This window comes from Gorilla gorilla, chromosome 14, assembly GCF_029281585.2.
Source record: "Gorilla gorilla gorilla isolate KB3781 chromosome 14, NHGRI_mGorGor1-v2.1_pri, whole genome shotgun sequence".
Lineage (NCBI taxonomy): Eukaryota > Metazoa > Chordata > Mammalia > Primates > Hominidae > Gorilla > Gorilla gorilla.
This window is the reverse complement of record NC_073238.2, coordinates 66,946,770-66,968,753: the sequence shown is the minus strand read 5'-3', so window position 1 is coordinate 66,968,753 and position 21,984 is coordinate 66,946,770. Positions and strand designations below refer to the sequence as shown.

Here is a 21,984-nt window from a genome sequence, read left to right as displayed (position 1 = left end):
TAGCAGTGGCCAAACTTCTTGATGCTTCCACCACAGTGCTTGTTTGTCCACTAACTCTATGGGTCCAACATCTCTAAAGTTTTTGCTACTTCAAGGCAGCATCTGACATTTCTCCACTAGTAAATTTACCACTTAGGAAATTGTAAGGTCTGCTTTGCATATTCAGTGTTGTTCAAAATGTAACCCTGCAAATTTATTCTCTTGTAAGAATAAAGAGGAATCACATGACTGTTTAGCATCCTCTCAGAAGTTAAGTATACCCGGATTTGAATCATGTACCTTTGAGTCAACCTTGATTTAATATACATCGTGGATGGTTCTCAAAAATGACAAAGGCACTCCAAGTGCAGAATATGCTGTTGTCATTGAACATGCAATGACTGAAGTGCTCCATGGCCTAATTCTCGGCCTGTCCAGGTAGCTGAACTAGTAGCTTAGATTTGGGGCTGCGCTCTGGCAAAGATGAAAGACTAAATATTAATATGGACAGTAGATTTACTTTTTGGGTGGCTCATGATTTGTGGCATTTATTAAAACACATGATTTATTACCTCCTTTTTGGATACTCTGATTAAAAATGGTAAAGAAATCAGTGACTTATTAGTACTTTTGGCAATGCCCTAAGGAGATAACAGTTTAATAACGGATAGAAATCAATAGTCTACCCATCACCCCACAAGGAAATAGTAATGTCTTTGTTTTGATTTATATGCTAAGTGAGGTTTTTGGCTGTTAAAAACACCCCAGCTAATATTAAGTCTTCCCAAACTGATATTAGGCACCACCAAAACTACTAAAAGAAAATTGGCTCAATTTAGACATGCCATAATTAACTCACAGTTATTAGCTCAACCGGCTTTAAAAAACAATATTAGCAATCAAGAGATGCTTTACCCATAAAGATGGAATTTGGAATTTGGGGATCGCTGCCCTCAAGTGGCATGACCCATCCAATGGACCCTGGTCACATTGCCCCATGACTGTTCCCATTATGGGAGAGGAAAAGTAATTCCACCTCAAATAAATAGTTTGAAACAATTTTCAAAATTGGCCAAGGGTGTGGTCGAATCATGTCTTAGCTGGGAGTAGCATAACCTGGGTGAGATGTGGGTCAGATCCTTCTCTTCAAGGTCTTTGGGTATTTACAAATGCATTTTTATACAACTGCTGAAGCCTTGAGTTTCTGACTATATATTAGTTATTTCTTGTAAACTATCTGCATGTATAAAAATGCTTCCCTGCCTGAGAATAAGGTAGAAAGATTCCATCAGTGGTCCCAATTCTTCATCTTTTACTGAATCCCGGCCCTCACATTTCACCTTGTAGTGCCCTTTCACTCTAAATTTGGGCTCTATTATGTGAGTTGATTTGGTCAATGGGATGTCACAAAGGAGAGGCTTGCAAAAGCACTTGTAAGATTCCACTCTAGCTCTTTCCTTTTGCCATTACCCTGAAACATATCCATCATATTCATCCTGACGGAGGATGAAGATGAGTTTAGCAGATAGGAGTTATCCAAGACACCAAAGCTAAGGTAAATGTAGACCAAGAGATAAAGACATTTCAAGGAAAGAAAATTTCATATCACTCATGCACATAGATGAAAAGTTCTAAATAAAATATTAGCAAACAGAATCTAGTGATATATAAAACGATAATACATTAAGACCAAAGGGAGTTTATTCCAAAAATAAAAAAGGTTGGCTTAACATTTGAAAATCTCATTAATGGAAAAACACAAAAACATTTTGATTACCTTGATAGATGCAGAAAAAATATCCAATCTACTCAACACCAATTCATGACTGAAAACTTTTAGCAAACTAGAAATAAAATGGATTGTCTTAATCTGGTAAAGAATGACTACAGAAGCCTATAGCAAACATCATTTCAAATAGTGAAGTATAAAATTCCTTCCACCTGAGTTTGGGAATAAGGCAAGGCTGCCTCCTCTTACCATTTCTATTCAATATTACAGTGAAAGTCCTAGATAATGCAATAAGGAAAGAAAAAAGTATAAAAACTGGGAAGAAAGTAGTAACTTTATGATTGTATACATAAAATCCCAGGGAACCTACACATTAATTATTAAAATGAATGTGTGAATTTATGAAGGATGCTAGATATAAAGTTAATATACAAGGCCAAGTGTGGTGGCTCACACCTGTAATTCCAGCACTTTGGGAGGCTCAGGTGGGAAGACTGCTTGAACCCAGGAGTTTGAGACCAGCCTGGGCCAGTGAGACCAGTGAGACTCCCTGTCTACAAAAATTAATTTTAAAAAAATTAGCCAAGTGTGGTGGTGCCTGCTTGTAGTCCCAGCTACACGGGAGACAGAGGTGGGTGAATTGCATGAGCCCAGGTGCCACTGCACTCCAGCCTGCGGTGACAGAGCAAGGCCCTGTCTAAAACAAACAAACAAATACAAAAACATTCCATGCTCATGAATAGGAAGAATCAATATTGTGAAAATGGCCATACTGCCCAAAGTAATTCATAGATTCAATGCTATTCCCATCAAGCTACCATTGACTTTAGTCACAGAACTAAAAAAAACTACTTTAAATTTCATATGGAACCAAAAAGAGCTCGTATAGCCAAGACAATCCTAAACAAAAAGAACAAAGCTGGAGGCATCACACTACCTAACTTCCAACTACACTACAAGGCTACAGTAACCAAAACAGCATGGTACTAGTGCCAAAACAGATATATAGACCAATGGAACAGAACAGAGACCTCAGAAATAACACTACACATCTACAACCATCTGATCTTCGACAAACCTGACAAAAACAAGCAATGGGGAAAGGATTCCCTATTTAATCAATGGTGCTGGGGAAACTGGCTAGCCATATGCAGAAAACAGAAACTGGACCGCTTCCTTACACCTTATACAAAAATTAACTCAAGATGGATTAAAGATGTAAACATAAAACCTAAAACTATAAAAACCCTAGAAGAAAATGTAGGCAATACCACGAAGGACATATGCATGGGCAAAGACTTCATGACTAAAACACCAAAAGCAATTGCAATGACAGCCAAAATTGACAAATGGGATCTAATTCAACTAAAGAGCTTCTGCTCAGCAAAAGAAACTACCATCAGAGTGAACAGGCAACCTACAGAATGGGAGAAAATTTTTGCAATCTACCCATCTGACAAAGGGCTAATATCCAAAATCTACAAATAACTGAAACAAATTACAAGAAGAAAACAACCCCATCAAAAAGTGGGTGAAGGACATGAACAGACACTTCTCAAAAGAAGACATTTATGCGGCCAACAAACATACAAAAAAAAGCTCATCATCACTGGTCATTAGAGAAATGCAAATCAAAACCACAGTGAGATACCATCTCATGTCAGTTAGAATGGCAATTATTAAAAAGTCTGGAAACAACAGACGCTGGAGAGGATGTGGAGAAATAGGAACACTTTTACATGCTGGCAGGAGTGTAAATTAGTTTAACCATTGTGGAAGACAGTGTGGTGATTCCTCAAGGATCTAGAACCAGAAATACCATTTGACCCAGCCATCCCATTACTGGGTATATACCCAAAGAATTATAAATCATTCTACTATTAAGATACATGCACACATATATTCATTGCAGCACTATTTACAATAGCAAAGACTTGGAACCAACCCAAATGTCCATCAATGATAGACTGGATAAAGAAAATGTGGCACATATATACACCATGGAATACTGTGCAGCCATAAAAAGGAATGAGTTCATGCCCTTTGCAGGGACATGGATGAAACCATCATCCTCAGCAAACTAACACATGAACAGAAAACCAAATACCGCATGTTCTCACTCATAAGTGGGAGCTGAATAATGAGAATGGACACAGGGAGGGGAAAGAGGCCTGTCGGGGGTTGGGGGAAAGGGGAAAGAGAGCATTAGGACAAATACCTAATGCATGCAGAACTTAAAACCTAGATGATGGGCTGACAGCTGCCGCAAACCACCATGGCACACGTATACCTGTGTAACAAACCTACACGTTAACACATGTCTCCCAGAACTTAAAATTTAAAAACAAAACTAAAAATATACAAAAATTAATTATGTTCCTATATACCAATAGCAAATAATCAGAAAATGAAGATATTCAAATATCACTTAAAACAGCATAAAAACTTATCAAATGCCTAGAAATAAAACTAACAAAAGATGTGTAGGGTGGGCGCGGTGGCTCACGCCTGTAATCCCAGCACTTTGGGAGGCTGAGGCGGGCGGATCATGAGGTCAGGAGATCGAGACCATCCTGGCTAACACATGAAACCCCGTCTCTACTAAAAATACAAAAAAAATAGCTGGGCGTGGTGGCAGGCGCCTGTAGTCCCAGCTACTCGGGAGGTTGAGGCAAGAGAATGGCGCAAACTCAGGAGGCAGAGCTTGCAGTGAGCGGAGACTGCACTACTGCACTAAAGCCTGGGCAACAGAACAAGACTCCGTCTCAAAAAAAAAAAAAGATGTGTAAAACCTGCACACTGCAAACATTGCAAAAAGAAGTCAAAGACATAAGTAGAGAGATATATTATGTTCTTGAGTTGGAAATCTCAATATTTTTACATGTCACTTCTCCCTAAATTAAGCAATGTAGGGAATGCCCAAGTCAAAAAACTAGCAGGGTGTGTGTGTGTGTGTGTGTGTGTGTGTGTGTGTGTGTGTGTGTAAATTGCCAAGAAGATTCTAAAATGTATATGGAAATTCAAAAAATCTAGAAGAGCCAAGATAGTTTTTAAACAAAGAAGTACAAAGTTGGGGGACTTATAAACAAGTTTTCAAAACTCACTATAAAGCCATAATATTTAAAACTGTGGTCTGGACTTAAGTATAGACAAGTCATTAAGTCATAATAAACGGAGAAAAAGCTGAGAAACAAACCTATACATATATGTTCACTTGATTTGCAATAAACACACCTCTACAATTCATTGGGGAAGTTATGCTCTTCACAGTAAGTGGTACAGGAGGCATTGATAGCTATATGAAAAACATTAATCTTGATATTTTATATCTTTACAACAATTAATCGGAGATCAGTCATAGACCAATACATTGATAGAGGTGTTGGTTACATGCATATATACTTATGTGTAATATCATCAAGATATACACTTGATTAGTGCAACTTACCATCTATGTTATACCTCAATAAAATGTGATTATTTATTTTAGGTTCAGGGTACATGTGCAGGATATGCAGGTTTGTTACATAGGTAAACCTGTGCCATGGTGGTTTGCTACACAGACATCTCATCCCTATGTATTAAGCCCAGCATCCATTAGCTATTCTTCCTGAGGCTCTCCCTCTCCCAACCCCTCCTTCCTGACAGGCCCCAGTGTGCATTGTTCCCTACAATGTGTCCATGTGTTCTCATTATTCAGCTCCCATTTATGAGTGAGAACATGCAGTGTTTGGTTTTCAGCTCCTGTGTTAGTTTGCTGAGGATAACAGCTTCCAGTTCCATCCATGTCTCTGCAAAGGATGTTATCTTCTTCATTTTTATGGCTGCACAGTATTCCATGGTGTTTATGTACCACATTTTCTTTATCTGATCTATCATTGATGGGCATTTAAGTTGACTGCATGTCTTTGCTATTGTGAATACTGCTGTAGTGAACATACACGTGCATGTATCTTTGTAAGACAGTGATTTATATTCCTTTGGGTCTATACTCGGTAATGGGATTGCTGGGTCAAATGCTATTTCTGCCTCTACGTCTTTGAGGAATTGCCACACCGTCTTCTACATGGTTGAACTAATTTACACACCCACTAACCGTGTAAAAAGCATTCCTTTTTCTCTGCAACCTTGCCAGCATGTTATTTTTGGACTTTTTAATAATAGCCATTCTGATAGGCGTGAGGTGGTATCTCATTGTGGTTTTGTTTGCATTTCTTTAGTGGTCGGTGATGCTGAGCTTTTTTTTTTTCGTATTTTTGTTGACTGCATGTATGTCTTCTTTTGAGAAGTGTCTGTTCATATCCTTTGCCCACTTTTTAACAGGGTTCTGTGTTTTTTTCTTGTACATTTCATTAAGTTCCTCGTAGAATCTGAATATCAGACCTTTGTCGGGCGGATTGATTGTACAAATTTTCTCCCATTCTGTAGCTCTTTAGTTTAATTAGATCCCATTTGTCAATTTTTGCATTTGTTGCAATTGCTTTTAGCATTTCGATCATGAAATCTTTGCCCATGCCTATTTTCTGAATGGTATGGCCTAGATTTTCTTCTAGAGTTTTTATACTTTGGGGATTTACATTTAAGTTTTTAATCCATCTAGAGTTAATTTTTGGCTACGGTGTAAGGAAGAAGTCCAGTTTCAATTTTCTATATATGGCTAGCCAGCACTCCAGCACCATTTATTAAATATGGAGTCCTTTTCCCATTGCTTGTTTTTGTCAAGTTTGTTAAAGATCAAATGGTTGTTGGTGTGAGGTCTTATTTCTGAGTTTTCTATTCTGTTCCATTGGTCTATACATCTGTTCTTGTACTAGTACCATGCTGTTTTGGTTACTGTAGCCCTGTAGTATAGTATAGTACAGTTTGAAGTTGGGTAGCGGGATGCCTCCTGCTTTGTTCTTTTTGCTTGGGATTGTCTTGGGTATTTGGGCTCTTTTATTGTTCTATATGAATTTTAAGATAGTTTTTTTTTAATTCTGTGAAGAATTTCAATAGCAGTTTAATGGGAATAGCATTGCATCCATAAATTGCTTTGGGCAATATGGCCATTTTCACGATATTGATTCTTCCCATCCATGAGCACGGGATGTTTTTCCATTTTTTGTGTGTGTCTTCTCTGATTTCTTTGAGCAGTTGTTGTTTTCTCTGTGTTTGTTTTTCCTTTAACAGGCCACTCTACCATACTGCTTCTGCAATTTGCTGGGGGTCCATTCAAGACCCCAGTCGCCTGACTTTCTCCCGTCTACCTGGAGGTATTACCAGTGAAGGCTGTGAAATAGCAAACATGGCAGCCAGCTCCTTCCTTTGGAAGCTCCATCCCAGGGGGATACTGACCTGTAGCAAGTCTACATACACCTGTAGGAAGTGGCTGGAGACTCCCATGGGGAGTTCTTACCCAGTCAGGAGACACGGGATCAGGGACCCATCCAAAGAAGCAGTCTCACTGCTTTTTGGTAGACCAGGTGTGCTGCGTTGCAGGGAACACTTCCTCCTCCTGACCACCTGTATTTTCCATAGCTGGCAGGCAGGAGTGGCTGAGTCTACAAACTGCAGTGATGCTGGCTGCCCCTCTCCACCTCCCGGGGAACTCAGACCCATCTGAGGTGGAATCCAACCTGTTGCTCTTGGTTGGCTAGGATTCCAAGCCAATGGGTCTTAACTTGTGAGGTACCGTGGAAATGGAGACCACAGAATGACACTGCTTGGCTCCCTGGATTCAGCCCCTTTCCAAAATATGTATGGACAGATTTCCCACCTTCCTGAGGATCTCGGGGCCAGAGTACGTAAAACGTCTGGGTTTCTGTGTGTGCCTGAGCAGCTGATCTGCTGAGACTCCACACAGCTCTGTGTATCAGACACAAGGCTCTGGTGGCATGGGCTTACAAGGGGATCCCCTGATCCATGGGTTGCAAAGATCAATAGGAGAAGCACTGTTTCCTGAGCAGGATTGGACAATCACTCACGGCTTCCCTTGGCTGGGAGTGGGGGTTCCTTTGGCTCCACGCTGCTCTCGGCTGGGCCATCACACCTTCTCTCCACTTTTCTTCATTCTCCATGGGGCGAGCTGTTCTTCCAGTCAGTCCCAATGGGAGAACCTGGATATCTCAGTTGAAGGTGCTGAATTCACCTGCCCCTTTTCATTCCTCTCCGTGAGTGCTGGGGAGTGCAGCTGCTTTTAATCGGCCATTTTGCATCACTCTAAACATTTCTTTTTTAGCCATAGTTCTTAATTCCCATAGCCCTTGTTTATCATTAGTTTCTTAATTAAATAACCTGTCCACTTTCTCCAGCCATGGGATGATGATTCAGGCTGGGGATCCAGGCCATTTTCTGAAACACTGCTGAACTTGAGGCCCTGTCCTGTTTGAACCTGAGCTAACACGCTGCAGAGAGGTACTCCTTCCACCTCTCAGCAACCGATGCCAGCCCTTAATAATTATAGTTTTATTGACGTATAGTAAGTATTGTAAATTACATAAAATTAAACAATGACTTTCAGTTGGCATTTCACAGTAAACAGCATTATACGTTTGAAATTAGTTTAGTCATCCATGGAGCCTAAAGCAGTATGCTGCCACTATAATTGAGGATCTCAGCCGGGCACGGTGACTCAAGCCTGTAATCCTAGCACTTTGGGAGGCCAAGGCGGGTGGATCACAAGGTCAGGAGATCGAGACCATCCTGGCTAACACGGTGAAACCCCATCTCTATTAAAAAAAAAAAAATTAGCCAGGCGTGGTGGCGGGTGCCTGTAGTCCCAGCTACTTGGGAGGCTGAGGCAGGAGAATGGCATGAACCCAGGAAGCAGAGCTTGCAGTGAGCCGAGATTGTGCCACTGCACTCCAGCCTGGGCAACAGAGTGAGACTCCGTCTCAAAAAAAACACAGCAGCCATGATTCTTTACAATTCCTTCCACCAGGAGTTGGAGTCTATTTTCTACTCTGAATCCAGAATCGTAGTATCATTTGCATTGTCCAATAAAATCGGGTAGAAGAAATATTATACTAATTTTGAGCCTGGGCCTTAAAAGGATTTACATTGTTTTGCTTGCTGCTCCTGGTACTCCTGCCACTGCCATCATGTGAACAGGCCTGAAGTAGCCTACTAGAGAATGAGAGACCACATGGGACCATTCAGCCAAGTCATGTTATTTTCTTTTCTTTGATTTAAAAAAAAATGTTTTTTTATTCTTTAAAAAAATTTGAACTGACACATAATAGTTGTTCATATTTATAAGGTAGAGAGTGATATCTCAATACCTGTGTACAATGTGTAATGATCAAATCAGGATAATCAGCATGTCCATCACCTCAAATATTTATCATTCTTTGTGGTGGGAACACTCAAGAGCCTTTCTTTTTAAAAATATACAATAAATTATTGTTAACTGTAGTCACCCTCCAGTGCTATAGAATACTAAAACTTATGCCTCTCTGTAAGCTGAAATCTGACATTTCTTTGTTGATTTTCTGACTAGATGATCTGTCCAGTGCTACGAGTGGGGTGTTATGGGGTGTTAAAGACGCCAACTGTTACTAGATTGGAGGCTGTCTTTCCCTTTAGATCTAATATTTGCCTTGTTTATCTGAGTGCTCTAGTGTTGGGTACATATATATTTGCAATTATTATATCCTATTGCTAAGTTGATCCTTTCATCATTATAAAATGTCTGTCTTTGTCTCCTCATGCAGTTTGACTTAAAGTCTGTTTTATCTGATATAAGTATGGCTACTCCTGCCCACTTTTGGTTTCTGTTTGCCTGGAGTATCTTTTTCTACCCCTTCATTTTCAGTCTGCGTGTACCTTTACGGGTGAAGTTAGTTTCTTATAGGCAGTATGTAGTTGGGTTTTTTGTTTGTTTGTTTATCTTGGCAACCAACTCTATATCTTTTAATTGGGAATTTGATCTGTTTACATTCAAGGTTACTATTAATAGATAAGGATTTATCCTGTCATTTTATTCATTTTTTTTGGTTGTTTTGTATATCCTTTGCTCTTTTCTTCCTCTGTTTTTTTTTTTTTTTAATCTTTGTGGTTTGGTGGATTTCTGTAGAGATAAAGTTTGATTTCTCTCTCTTTCTTATGTATCTGCTCTACCAGTCAGTTTTACAGTTTGGTGTTTTTCATGATGGTAGTCATCCTCTTGCTTTCATTTGTAGAATCCCCCTTAAGCATTCCTTGTAAGGCCAGTCTAGTGGTGATGAATTCCCTCAGGTTTTGCTTGTCTGGGAAATATTTTATTTTTCCCTCATTTCTAGAGGATAGCTCTGCTGGGTATAGTATTCTTAGTTTATATTTTTTTTGTATTTTTTTCCTTTCAGTACTTTGACTGTATCATCCCATTGTCTACTGACCTGTAAAGTTTCCACTGGGAAATCCACTGTTAACCTAATGGAGTTTCCCTTACATGTGATTTGATGCTTTTTTCTTGCTGTTTTTAATATTCCCTTTTTTTTTTTCCAGACAGTCCCACTCTATTACCCAGGTTGAAGTGCAATGGTGTGATCTCAGCTCACTGCAACCTCCACCTCCTGGGTTTAAGCATATCTCATGACTCAGCCTCCCAAGTAGCTAGAACTACAGGTGCACGCCACCACACCTAGCTAAGTTTTTTTTGTATTATTAGTAGAGATGGGGTTTCTTCATGTTGGCCAGGCTGGTCTTGAACTCCTGGCCTTGTGATCCACCCACCTCAGCCTCCCAAAGTCCTGGGATTACAGGTGTGAGCCACCGCACCTGACCAATATTCCCACTTTTTGACTTTTGAAAGTGTGACTATCATGCACCTCAGAGAAGACCATCTTGGGTTGATTCTATTTGAGAACCTTTGAGCTTCCGAGATTTCACCCATATCTCTCCCATGTCTGTTTTTAAAGCTCTTGATTATATATATGTATATATATATATATATAATTTTTTTTTTGAGACAGGGTCCCTCCCTGTCAACCAGGTTGGAGTGCAGTGGAATGATCTCAGCTCACTGCAACCTCCACCTCCTGGGTTCAAGCTATTCTCATGCCTCAGCCTCCTGAGTAGCTGGGATTGCAGGCATGCACCACCACACCTGACTAAATTTTGTGTTTTTTTAGATATGGGATTTTGCCATGTTAATCACTCTTGTCTTGAACTCCTGGCCTCAAGTGATCCACCTGCCTTGGCCTCCCAAAGTGCTGGGATAACAGGAGTGACCTACTGCATCTGGTCTCGATTATTTTTTATTTTATTCCTTAAATTCTTCAGCTCCAAGATCTCTGTTTGGTTTTTAATGACATCTATATCTTTGTTGAATTTCTCATAAGATGATAAATTGTTTTTCTAATTTCATTGATTTGTCTATCTGTATTCTCTTGTATCTCACAGAGTTTCCTCAAGATCCTTATTTCAAATTCCTTCTTAGCCATTTGATATACTCTTAAAATTTAGGGTCTGTTAATGGGGGATTATTGTGTTTCTTTGGGGATGTAATGTTTCCTTGCTTTTTATGTTTCTTGTGGCCCTGAATTGATTTTTGCACATCTGGTGGAACAGGTGCCTCTTCCAATGTTATGGAGCTTTCATAGAGAAATATTTTTTCCAATAGTTGTCTCCTAGTGTTCATTGAGTAGGGCGATTTGACTTTGGTTCTAGGTGGGTGCGGTAATATAGTCTTCATGTGACTTCTTTGGCTGTAATCAGCATTTAGAGGTGTCTCTGAGTGCCTCAGTGGCCTAGATGGTGAGTGTTTGTGGAGACAGTGGTATGGCTTTTCTTGGGGTGGGAGCCATCAGTCGGATTCATTCCAAGGCCCTAGAGGTATGCATGCTAGGTGCAGTGGCTTTGCTAGTGGTGGGGTGGTGCCACCAGCAGGGTGGGCACCAGGCAGGCCAGTCCTCAGGGTCTTAGAAGTGCATGCAGCATATGGCAGCTCTACTGGTCAAGGGGGTGGAGCTGTTGGCAGCTGTGGGTGCCAGATGGGATGGGCCTTGAGGGGTGCACGGAGCATGCAGTGGCTCTGTCAGCTGAGGACAGCCAAGTCATTTTAGACTAGCCAGTCCTCAGATGACTCAGTAGCTGCCCACAGATGCATGAATGAACTCAGTTGAGAGAGGCAATCCTCTCTGTGAGCACAGAATTGAACAGTTAAGCCCATCTCAAATTCACAAACCATAGTATCATGAGCCAAATAAATAGTTGCTGTTATAAGCCAGTAAGTTTGGGGGTGGTTTGTAACCACTGGTACAATTGTAACTGGTATCAATCCACTATGATTGTTTTACTTGAAAGAGTACCTTTTGGAAAGAACATTGACATTTCTGGGTCAATATTAAACTTATGACTACACAGTCTACATTCACTGAGAAATGAGTATTTTTAAGATAAACACCCTTACCTTAATTGGATTCCGACAGAAAGACTGGCCTCCCGAAGATGGAAACGACATAGTGACAATACGTTCTGGAAGTCAAAATCATCACTATTACAAACATTATTATAGATTTAAAATAACATACAAAAATTAATTTTATATGATCAGACTCCATTTTCACAGAAAAATACCTTTTAAGATTGAGGTTGACAGAAAAGAGCTAATACTCAGGATAATCAAGATAACATATTAAATTATCCAACATAATGACCATTAAGCTGGCATGGTGTTCTTAACACTCCACTGGTTCAAACCATATGCCATGTACTTATGTTGGCCTCAGTCTGAAGGTCCCCCTGTTCTTGGAATTTATTTCTTATCTTAAATACCAAAGAAAATCCAAGAGTTCTGGGCACCAGTGATGGTGGGAACTCCCAACGTGCTTTGTAGCCCTCTGACTCAGAAAACCTGAGATCTACAAAGCTGTGACCTCATTCTCTGGGGTTCTAGGAAGAGAAGCGGTCTCTCTGGGATCCTTGGGATTCAGGATAACTACTAGAACTTAATAAACTGAAACTCAAATGGAGTCAGCTGAAAATCCATTCAAGTTTTTGTGCTGCAACCGAGTAGTCCTGAATTGAGATGACATGGAAATCTTCCTTGCCAGGGCTAAACCACAAATATGTCACACTATCACAATGGCATAGCATATAGCCTCACGAATAAAGAATACTTTGAATGAATGTGGCTTAGACGAGGCAAAAACAAAATAAAAATATAATTACAAGAAAAAGTGAAGTTAATATAAGTAAATCAACAGTTAAGTGTCACAAACCTGTAATATAAGTGAGGTCTAGGTCAAATCCATCCCTTTCGTATCGCCTTTTGTTTCCTGAAACCTGAGAGTTTAAAACCATTATTAGTTGGTGAAACATAAATCAACATAAAAATAAAGAACATTATACAGTATAGATATCAACCCTTGCCAATGGGTCCCAAAACACAAAATATTTTTCTGAATCGTAAGCATGTTTTGCCCACTTACCAGCCTTCTTATCAGCTTTCCAAGTTGTCTTTTTAGATGAGCCAGATGAAAAACTCTTAACAGAATGATAAGTCGTAGAAGTCGAAATAAACGTGTCCATCTAAAAATAAATTTAAAAGATCAATTTCTGCTTCAGAAACAGACAATTTTATGAATATAAATTAAGTTTAGAGCAGCAGTTGTTAACCAGGGACAATTTTCCCTCCTCTCCTCAATCACCTACATGGGGGATATTTGGCAGTGTCTTGAGGCATTTTTGGTTTTCACAACTGGTGTGCTTGTGTGTGTGTATGTGTGTGCATGTGCGTGCATGCGCTACTTCCATCTAATGGATAGAAGCCAGGAATTCTGCTAAACATCCTGCAATGAATATAACTGCTCACCACCCTCCTATGACAATAATGATCTGGCCCAAAATGTTAGTAATGCTGAGGTTGAAAAATTCTGGTCTAGAGAAATAGTGAAACAATAGTCTTAGAATTTGTAAATTTAATTTTGGGATTTGAGACTAGCATTTTCAATTTTTCCACATCAAAACAAATTGAGGATTCTTGTTCACCTTTGTCACTCCCATCTGTAACAGAGGTTCACTACAGCTGCTAATGCACATTAGGCAGGCAACAGATTGAGATACTTCCCAAGTGTGCTAGCTGGTATCTCTCCTACCGTCAGAAACATCAAAGCAGATAACTGATGGTCTCGACTAGTGCTTATCTGGTTTGAGCATGCATAAAGAAGAGTCATCTGGAAAAGCGTGTTAAGCTACAGATTGTTGGATCCCAGAGATATTGATTCAGTGGGTCCAGGGTGGGGCCTAAGGTATTTTTCTTGTATTTCTAGCAAGCTCTCAAGTGATGCTGAGGTTTCTAGTCAGAGGACCACATTGGCTGAGGTGATTTTCAAACAACTCCAAAAGCCTATCACTTAACATGCTTAGTTGGTGCCTGAGTTGTAGTCCAGGGAAGCTAGGGTACAGAAAGAAACCCGGTATTTGACCCATGAACAAGCTTAGGAAGCCACAAACATCTCCATCCCAGTATACATTTGCTCTTCCATTTTCCTCATTGTCACAGTAGAAAAGAAGAACAAAAAGAGAGTCACCAGGTCCTCATACACCCTTTAGTTTCCTAATCCCTAACAGTTCTAACTTTGCCTTAGCTTTCTTTGTTTCTACCACAACTATACTGCAAAACTCTACTGTTGTGTTGCTATACGTGTCATCTCCTAGTTTTCTGTTCTGTTTTCTATTTTTTAGAACATCATGATTGAGGCTGGGCACGGTGGCTCATGCTTGTAATACCAGTACTTTGGGAGGCCGAGGTGGGCAGATCACTTGAGGTCAGGAGTTCAAGACCAGCCTGACCAACATGGTGAAACACGTCTCTACTAAAAATACAAAAATTAGCCAGGTATGGGGGTGCATGCCTGTAATCCCAGCTACTCGGGGGGCCGAGGCAGGAGAATCGCTTTAACCGGCAGGGCAGAAGTTGCAGTGAGCCTGAGATCATGCCACTGAACTCCAGCCTGGGCAACACAGTGAGACTCCATCTCAAAAGAAAAAAAAAAAAAAAGGAAAAGAAAATCGTGATTAAAGTCACTCAAATTTTGCATATGCCCAAATAATTTCCCTCTTGGCTGTGGGAAAAACCCAGACAGAACATTATGTATAAGGGATTTGTAGTTGAAGCACAGAGGGGAATTGTTTTTAATATCAAATTTTTTTATGTATCAGATATGAAACTAATAAGAATGTCACACTTGATCTTAGCCAAAAGGCCAAAAATGATACAAATGGGAATTTGATGAGAACTTCAAAATGTAGTGAAGTTAAAGTTAGTACAAGAAGTAACGTCCTTCTTTGGCTACTCCATCTTTTTTATTCAATTAATGGTACTTGGTGTGTATACTCTTCACTGGTCCCTAAATATCACAATCTTTTAGTTTCAACCTATGTGGGAATTTACCTAAACATTTCATTTTAAAGCAACATATTTGGTATAAAATGAGCCATTTGAAGTTGAAAAGATTATACAGAATAAAAGCCACAGAAAATGCAAAAAGTAAATGAAAAATTTTAAGAGAAGTGAGTCTTATATTTCATACCTAGGAATATCCTTAAGAAACTTAACGTCAAAAAAAATGTAAACGACATCCACCAGCAGAATAATCACAGTAACGGCAGTATCTAAAATGTTAAGTAAATCAGAAAAATAATGCTGTCTCCTGTAATATAAAACAGAAAAATATGAGTTCATCTCCCCTGTAAGAAGAGATAGGAATATTTAAAGACCACAACTATTGACTGATCCCCATTAAGAATTCTACTTTCATACATTATTTAAAATGCATTTTCTAGAGTAGACTAAGGGAAAAATATAACATTCATGGGAAGTTTTCAAACAATAAATTTCTATTCATCATTTGACACATATATATGACTAAAACACCAATATGGCAATTTAAGTATAGCAAGACATATAATTAAATGCATATTAACCACCCTTATCATAGATGATGAGGTATCTATCCCCTCAAGCATTTATCACTGTGTTACAAACAATCCAATTACACTTTCCGTCATTTTAAAATGTACAATTGTTATTGACTATAGTCACCCTGTTGTGCTAGCAAATAGTAGGTGTTATTCATTTTTTCTATTTTTTTGTACCTATTAACCATCCCCACCTCCCCACCCCCAACCTCCTACTACCATTCCCAGCCTCTGATGACCATCCTTCTACTCATGTCTATGAGTTCAACTGTTAACCTTTTTAGAGCCCACAAATAAGTGAGAACATGTGGTGTTTGTCTTTCTGTGCCTGGCTTATTTCAGTTAACATAGTGATCTCCAGTTCCATCCATGTTGTTGCAAAAGGCGGGATCTCATTCATTTTTATAGCTAAATAATACTCTCTTGTGTATATGTACTATATTTTCTTTATCCATTCATCTGTTGATGAACACAGGTTGCTTCCAAACCCTGGCTCTCATGAACAGTGCTGCAACAAACATGGGAATGCAGGTATCTCCTCTATGTACTGATTTCCTTTCTTGTGGGTACATACCCAGCAGTGGGATTTCTGGATCATATGGTGGCTTTATTTTTAGATTTTTTGAGGAACCTCCAAACTGTTCCCCACAGCGGTTCTACTAATTTACAGTCCCATGAACAGTGTATGAGGGTTCTCTTATCTCCACGTTTGCCAGCATTTGTTATTGCCTGACTTTTGGATATAAGCCATGTTAGCTGGGATGAGATGATATCTCACTGTAGTTTTCTCTAATGATCAATGTTAAGCACCTCTTCACATGCCTGTTTACCATCTGTATGTTTCCTTTTAAGAAATGTCTATTCAAATCTTATGCTCATTTAAAAAAATCATAGTATTAGATTTTTTTCCTATAGAGTTGTTGGAGCTCCTTATATATTCTGGTTATTTATCCCTTGTCAGATGGGTATTTTGCAAATATTTTCTCCCATTCTGTGGGCTGTCTCTTCACTTTGTTAATTGCTTCCTTTGCTATGAAGAACCTTTGTAACTTGATGTGATCCCATCTGTCCATTTTTGCTTTGGTTACCTGTACTTGTAGGGTATTGCTCAAGAAATTTTTGCTCAGACCAATGTCCTGAAGATTCTTCCCAATGTTCTCTTGTTATAGTTTGAGGTCTTATCTTTAAGTATGTAATCCATTTTGATTTGATTTTTATATAAGGTGAGAGGTAGGGGTCTAGCTGCATTTTTCTGCATGTGGATATCCAGTTTTCCCAGAACCATTTGTTGAAGGGACTGCCTTTTCCTCAACGTATGTTCTTGGCAAATTTGTTGAAAATGAGTTCACTGTAGGCGTGTGGATTTGTTTCTGGGTTCTCTATGCTTTTCCATTGGTCTATGTGTCTGTTTATGCCAGCGCCATGCTGTTTCGGTTACTATAGTTCTGTAGTATAATTTAAAGTCAGGTAACGTGATTCCTCCAGCTTTGTTCTTTGTGCTTAGAATAGCTGCTATTCTGGGTGTTTTATGGCTCCATATAAATTTTAGGATTTTTTTTCTATTTCTGTGAAGAATGTCATTGCTATTTTGATAGGGAGTGCATTGAATCTGTAAATTGCTTTGGATAGTATGGTCTTTTGAACAGTATCGATTCTTCCAATCCATGAACATGGAATCTCTTTCCATTTTGTGGTGTCCTTTTCAATTTCTTTCATCAGTGTTTTATTGTTTTCATTATAAAGATCTTTCACTTCTTTGGTTAACTCTTAGATTTTTAATTTTATTTCTGGCTATTGTAAATAGGATCACTTTTTAAAACTCTTTTTCAGATGGTTCACTGTTGGCATATAAAAATACTACTGATTTTTGTATGTTGATTTTGTATCCTGCAACTTTACTGAATTTATCAATTCTAATATTTTTTTGTGGACTCTTTAGTTTTTTCCAAATAAAATATATCATCTGCAAACACAAGGATAATTTTACTTCTTCCTTCCCAATTTGGATTTCTGTTTTTATTCCCTTTATTTCTTTATCTTCTGTGATTGCTCTAGCTAGGACTTTCTGTACTATGTTGAATAACACTGGTGAAAGTGGGCATCCTACTTGTGTTCTAGATCTCAGAGGAAAGCTTTTCCATTTTTCCCCACTCAGTATGATACTGACTGGGGATCTGTCATGTCATATATGGTTTTTATTATATTGAGGTGTGTTACTTCTTTACCCAGTTTTTTTAGAGTGTTTATCATGAAGAAACGTTGAATTTTATCCAGCACTTTTTCAGCATTAACTGAAATGATCTTACAGCTTTTATCCTTTATTGTGTTGATATGATGTATCACTTTGGTTGATTTGCATATTTTGAACCATCCTTGCATCCCAGGGATAAATCCCATTTGTCATGATGAATGATCCTTCCAATGTATTGTTACATTCAGTTTTCTAGTATCTTGTTGAGGATTTTTGCATCAATATTCATCAGATATATTGGCCTGTTGTCTTTTTTTTTTTTTTTTTTTTTGAGACAGAGTCTCACTCTGTCACCCAGGCTGGAGTGCAGTGGCATGATCTGGGCTCACTGCAACTTTCATTCCCAGGTTCAAGTGATTCTCATGCCCCAGCCTCCAGAGTAGGTGGGATGACAGGCACCTGCTACCATGCCCAGCTAATTTCTCTATTTTTAGTAGAGACAGGGTTTCACCATATTGGCCAGGCTGCTCTTGAACTCCTGACTTCAGGTAATCCACCTGCCTCAGCCTCCCAAAGTGCTGCGATTACAGGTGGGAGCCACTGCTCCCAGCCTGTTTCTTTTTTTGATGCATCTTTGTCTGCTTTTGATATCAGGGTAATACTGGCCTTGTGGAATGAGTTTGGAAGTATTCCTTCATCTTCTGCTTTTTGGAACAGTTTAAGCAGGAGTGGTATTCGTTCTTCTTTAAATGTTTGGTAGAATTCAGCAGGGAAGCCATTGGGTCTCAGTATATATATTGGCTATATATGTTGGATGAATATATACTTAAAATTGTTATAGCCTCTTGCTGAATTGATCCCTTTATCATGATATAGTGACATTCTTTGTCTCTTCTTATCGTTTTTGTCTTGCAATCTATTTTATCTGATACAAGGATAGCGACTCCTGCTCTTTTTTGGTTTCTACTGGAATGGAATATATTTTTGCATTCCTTTATTTTCAGACTAATGGGAGAAGAGTGTTTCTTGTAGGCAACAGATCAATGGGTCTTTTGTTTTTTGTTTTGTTTTGTTTTTATTTTTATTTTTTTGAGGTGGAGTCTCACTCTGTTACCAGGCTGGAGTGCAGTGCCACGATCTCAGCTCACTGCAACCTCTGCCTCCTGAGATCAAGAGATTTTCCTGCCTCAGCCTCCTGAGTAGCTGGGGCTACAGGTGTGCACCACTACGCCCACCTAATTTTTGTATTTTTAGTAGAGACGGGGTTTCACCATGTTGGCCAGGATTGTCTCCATCTCTTGACCCTGTGATCCACCCGCCTCAGCTCCCCAAAGTACTGGGATTACAGGTGTGAGCCACCGTGCCCAGCCGGGTCTTGTTTTTTCATCCATTCAGCCATTCTGTCTTTTGATTGAAAAGTTTAGTCTGATGACATTCAATGTTATTATTGATAAGCAAGGACTTACTCCTGCCATTTTGTCAATTGTTTTCTGGTTGTTTTGTAGTCTTCTCTTCCTTCTTTCCTTCCTGTCTTCCATTAATGAAGGTAATTTTCTCTGGTGATATAATTTAGTTTCATGTTTCTTAGTTTTTGTGTATCCCTTGTATTTTTTTGGTTTGACGTTACCATGAGGCTTGCAAACACTATCTTATAACCCATTATTTTTAAGCTTATAAAATAACAGTTTGCATAAACAAACAATAAGAAAACTAATACAAACTCTACAACTTAGTCTCACTACTTTTTAACTATCTGTTATTTCTATTTATATCTTATTATACCATTTATGTCTTGAAAAGTTGTTATAGTCAATGTTTTTGATTGGTTCATAGTTGTCTCTCTACTTACAATAAGAGTAGTTTATACACCATAGTTACAGTGTCATAACATTCTGTATTTTTCTGTGTATTTACTATTACCAGTGAGGTTTATACCTTCAGGTAGTTACTTATTGCTCACTAATGTCCTTGTCTTTCTGATGGAAGTACTCCCTTTAGCATTTCTTCTAGGACAGGTCTGGTGTTGATGAAATCCCTCAGCTTTTGTTTGTGTGGAAAAGTCTTTCTTTCTCCTTCACTTTGAAGGATATTTTCACTGAATATATTGTTCTAGGGTAAATGTTTTGTTTCCTTCAGCATTTTCAATATGTCATGTCACTCTCTCCTGGCCTGAAACATTTCTATTAAAAAGTCTGTTGCCAGCTGTATTGTAACTCCATTGTATATTATTGGTTTCTTTTCTCTTGCTGCTTTTAAGATCCTTTATCCTTTGATCTTTGGGAGTGTGATTATTAAATGCCTTGAGGTAGTCTTCTTTGAGTTAAATCTGCTTGGTGTTTTGTAACCTTCTTGCACTTGGATATTGATATCTTTCTATAGGTTTGGGAAGTTCTGTTACTATCCCTTTGAATAAACTTTCTAACCCCTCTCTCTCTGCACCTCCTCTTTAAGGCCAGTATCGCTTAGATTTGCCCTTTTGATGCTATTTTCTAGATCATGTAGGCATGCTTCATTGTTTCTAATTCTTTCCTTTGTCTCCTCTATGTATTTTGAAATAGCCTGCCTTCAAGCTCATTAATTCTTTCTTCTGCTTGATCAATTCTGCTATTAAAAGACTCTAATACATTCTTCAGTATGCCAATTACATTTTTTGGCTCCAGAATTTCTGCTTGATTCTTTTTAATTATTTCAATCTCTTTGTTAAACTTATCTAATAGAATTATGTTTTTTTTCTCTGTGTTATCTTAAATTTCTTTGTGTTTCCTCAACACAGCTATTTTGATTTGTCTGAAAGGTCACGTATCTCTGTTTCCCCAGGATTGGCCTCTGGTGTCTTATTGAGTTCATTTGGTGAGGTCATGTTTTCTTGGACAGTGTTGATGCTAGCAGATGTTCTTTGGTGTCTAGGCATTGAAGAATTAGGTATTTATTGTAGTTTTCCCTGTCAGAGCTTGTTTGTACCTATCTTTCTCGGGAAGGCTTTCCAGATATTGGAAAGAACTTGGATATTGTGATCTAAGTTGTATCTGCTTTAGGGGGCATCCCAAGACTCCTAAACTCTGTGGTTCCTGCAGACTCATAGTGGTACTGCCTTAATGGTCTTGGACAACATGCAGGATAATTCTCTGGGTTACCAAAAAGAGAGTCTTGTTCTCTTCCCTTAATTTCTCCCAAACAAACAGAGTCTCTCTCTCTGTTCTGAGCCACCGTGACACAAACACCCCTGTGGCCACCGCTACTATGACTGCATTGGGTCAGACATGAAGCCAGCACAGCACTGGGTCTTGCCCAAAACCTGCTGTAACCACTTCCTAGCTATTGCATAAGTTTGCTGAAGGCCCTGGGGCTCTACGATCATCACATGGTAAAAACAGTCAGGCCTGTGTCCTTCCCTTCAGGATGGCAAGTTCTCCCAGGCTCCGGGTGGGTCCAAAGGTGCTGGGAATCAGGGCCTAGATCAGAAACTTATAATTCTACCTGGTGTTTTATGTGCTATGGCTGAGCTGGTTGAGCTGTCACTCAAACCACAAGATGCAATCCTCCCTACTCTTTCAACCCCTCTCCAAAAGCAGAGGAGCATCAATCCATGGCCACCTCACTCAAACACAGACCATGGGGGGTACTGCCAGACTACCACCAAGGTTCTCCTAAGGCCCAAAGGCTTTTAAGTCAGCTTGAGTTGAATGCTCCTGTTAATTATTTTAATATGCCTCTTTTTTTGGGGGACGGAGTCTCACCCTGTCACCCAGGCTGAAGTGCAATGGCACAATCTCGGCTCACTGCAACCTCTGCCTCCTGGGTTCAAACAATTCTCCTGCCTGAGCCTCCCGAGTAGCTGGGATTACAGGCATCCGCCACCACGCCCAGCTAATTTTTGTATTTTTAGTAGAGACAGGGTTTCACCATCTTGGCCAGGCTGGTCTTGAACTCCTGACCTCGTGATCCACCTGCCTCAGCCTCCCAAAGTGCTTCTTAGAAAAGTACAAAATAGCTTTATGCATTATAAAAATAATCAAACTTACCCTTCTACAAATACTCGTAGAAGAACATCCATGAGAAGAAATAAAGCAATAGCTAGAGAAATAGAACGATACTCCAAAGGAATATAAACTTTGCTATCAGTGAAAATTAGGTCAGCAAATATCAGAGCCACATCCAACAAGATCAGGAAAACTCCAAATATTCTACAAGAAATAAATAAATG

General features: G+C 39.2%; 2 protein-coding genes and 1 pseudogene across 2 annotated transcripts in view; 1 reads left to right on the top strand and 2 right to left on the bottom strand.

The window, feature by feature from the left end:
• The window catches only part of LOC101135732 (phosphatidylinositol 3,4,5-trisphosphate 3-phosphatase TPTE2-like), a 63,440-nt gene extending 41,460 nt beyond the window's left edge, over window positions 1-21,980 (bottom strand). The window contains exons 1-5 of the mRNA XM_063697631.1: window positions 21,803-21,980; window positions 15,202-15,358; window positions 13,099-13,198; window positions 12,889-12,952; window positions 12,078-12,142 (exon numbers count right to left, since the gene is read on the bottom strand). Coding sequence (XP_063553701.1) covers window positions 12,078-12,142; window positions 12,889-12,952; window positions 13,099-13,198; window positions 15,202-15,353 — 381 coding nt within the window. The 5' untranslated portion in view covers window positions 15,354-15,358; window positions 21,803-21,980. The remainder of the gene's footprint in view (window positions 1-12,077; window positions 12,143-12,888; window positions 12,953-13,098; window positions 13,199-15,201; window positions 15,359-21,802) is intronic.
• Window positions 1-21,984, top strand: part of LOC129526252 (uncharacterized) — a 110,951-nt gene that overhangs the window by 54,345 nt on the left and 34,622 nt on the right. The gene's annotated exons all lie outside the window — the stretch shown is intronic.
• LOC115930499 (uncharacterized) lies at window positions 14,767-14,885 on the bottom strand (annotated as a pseudogene).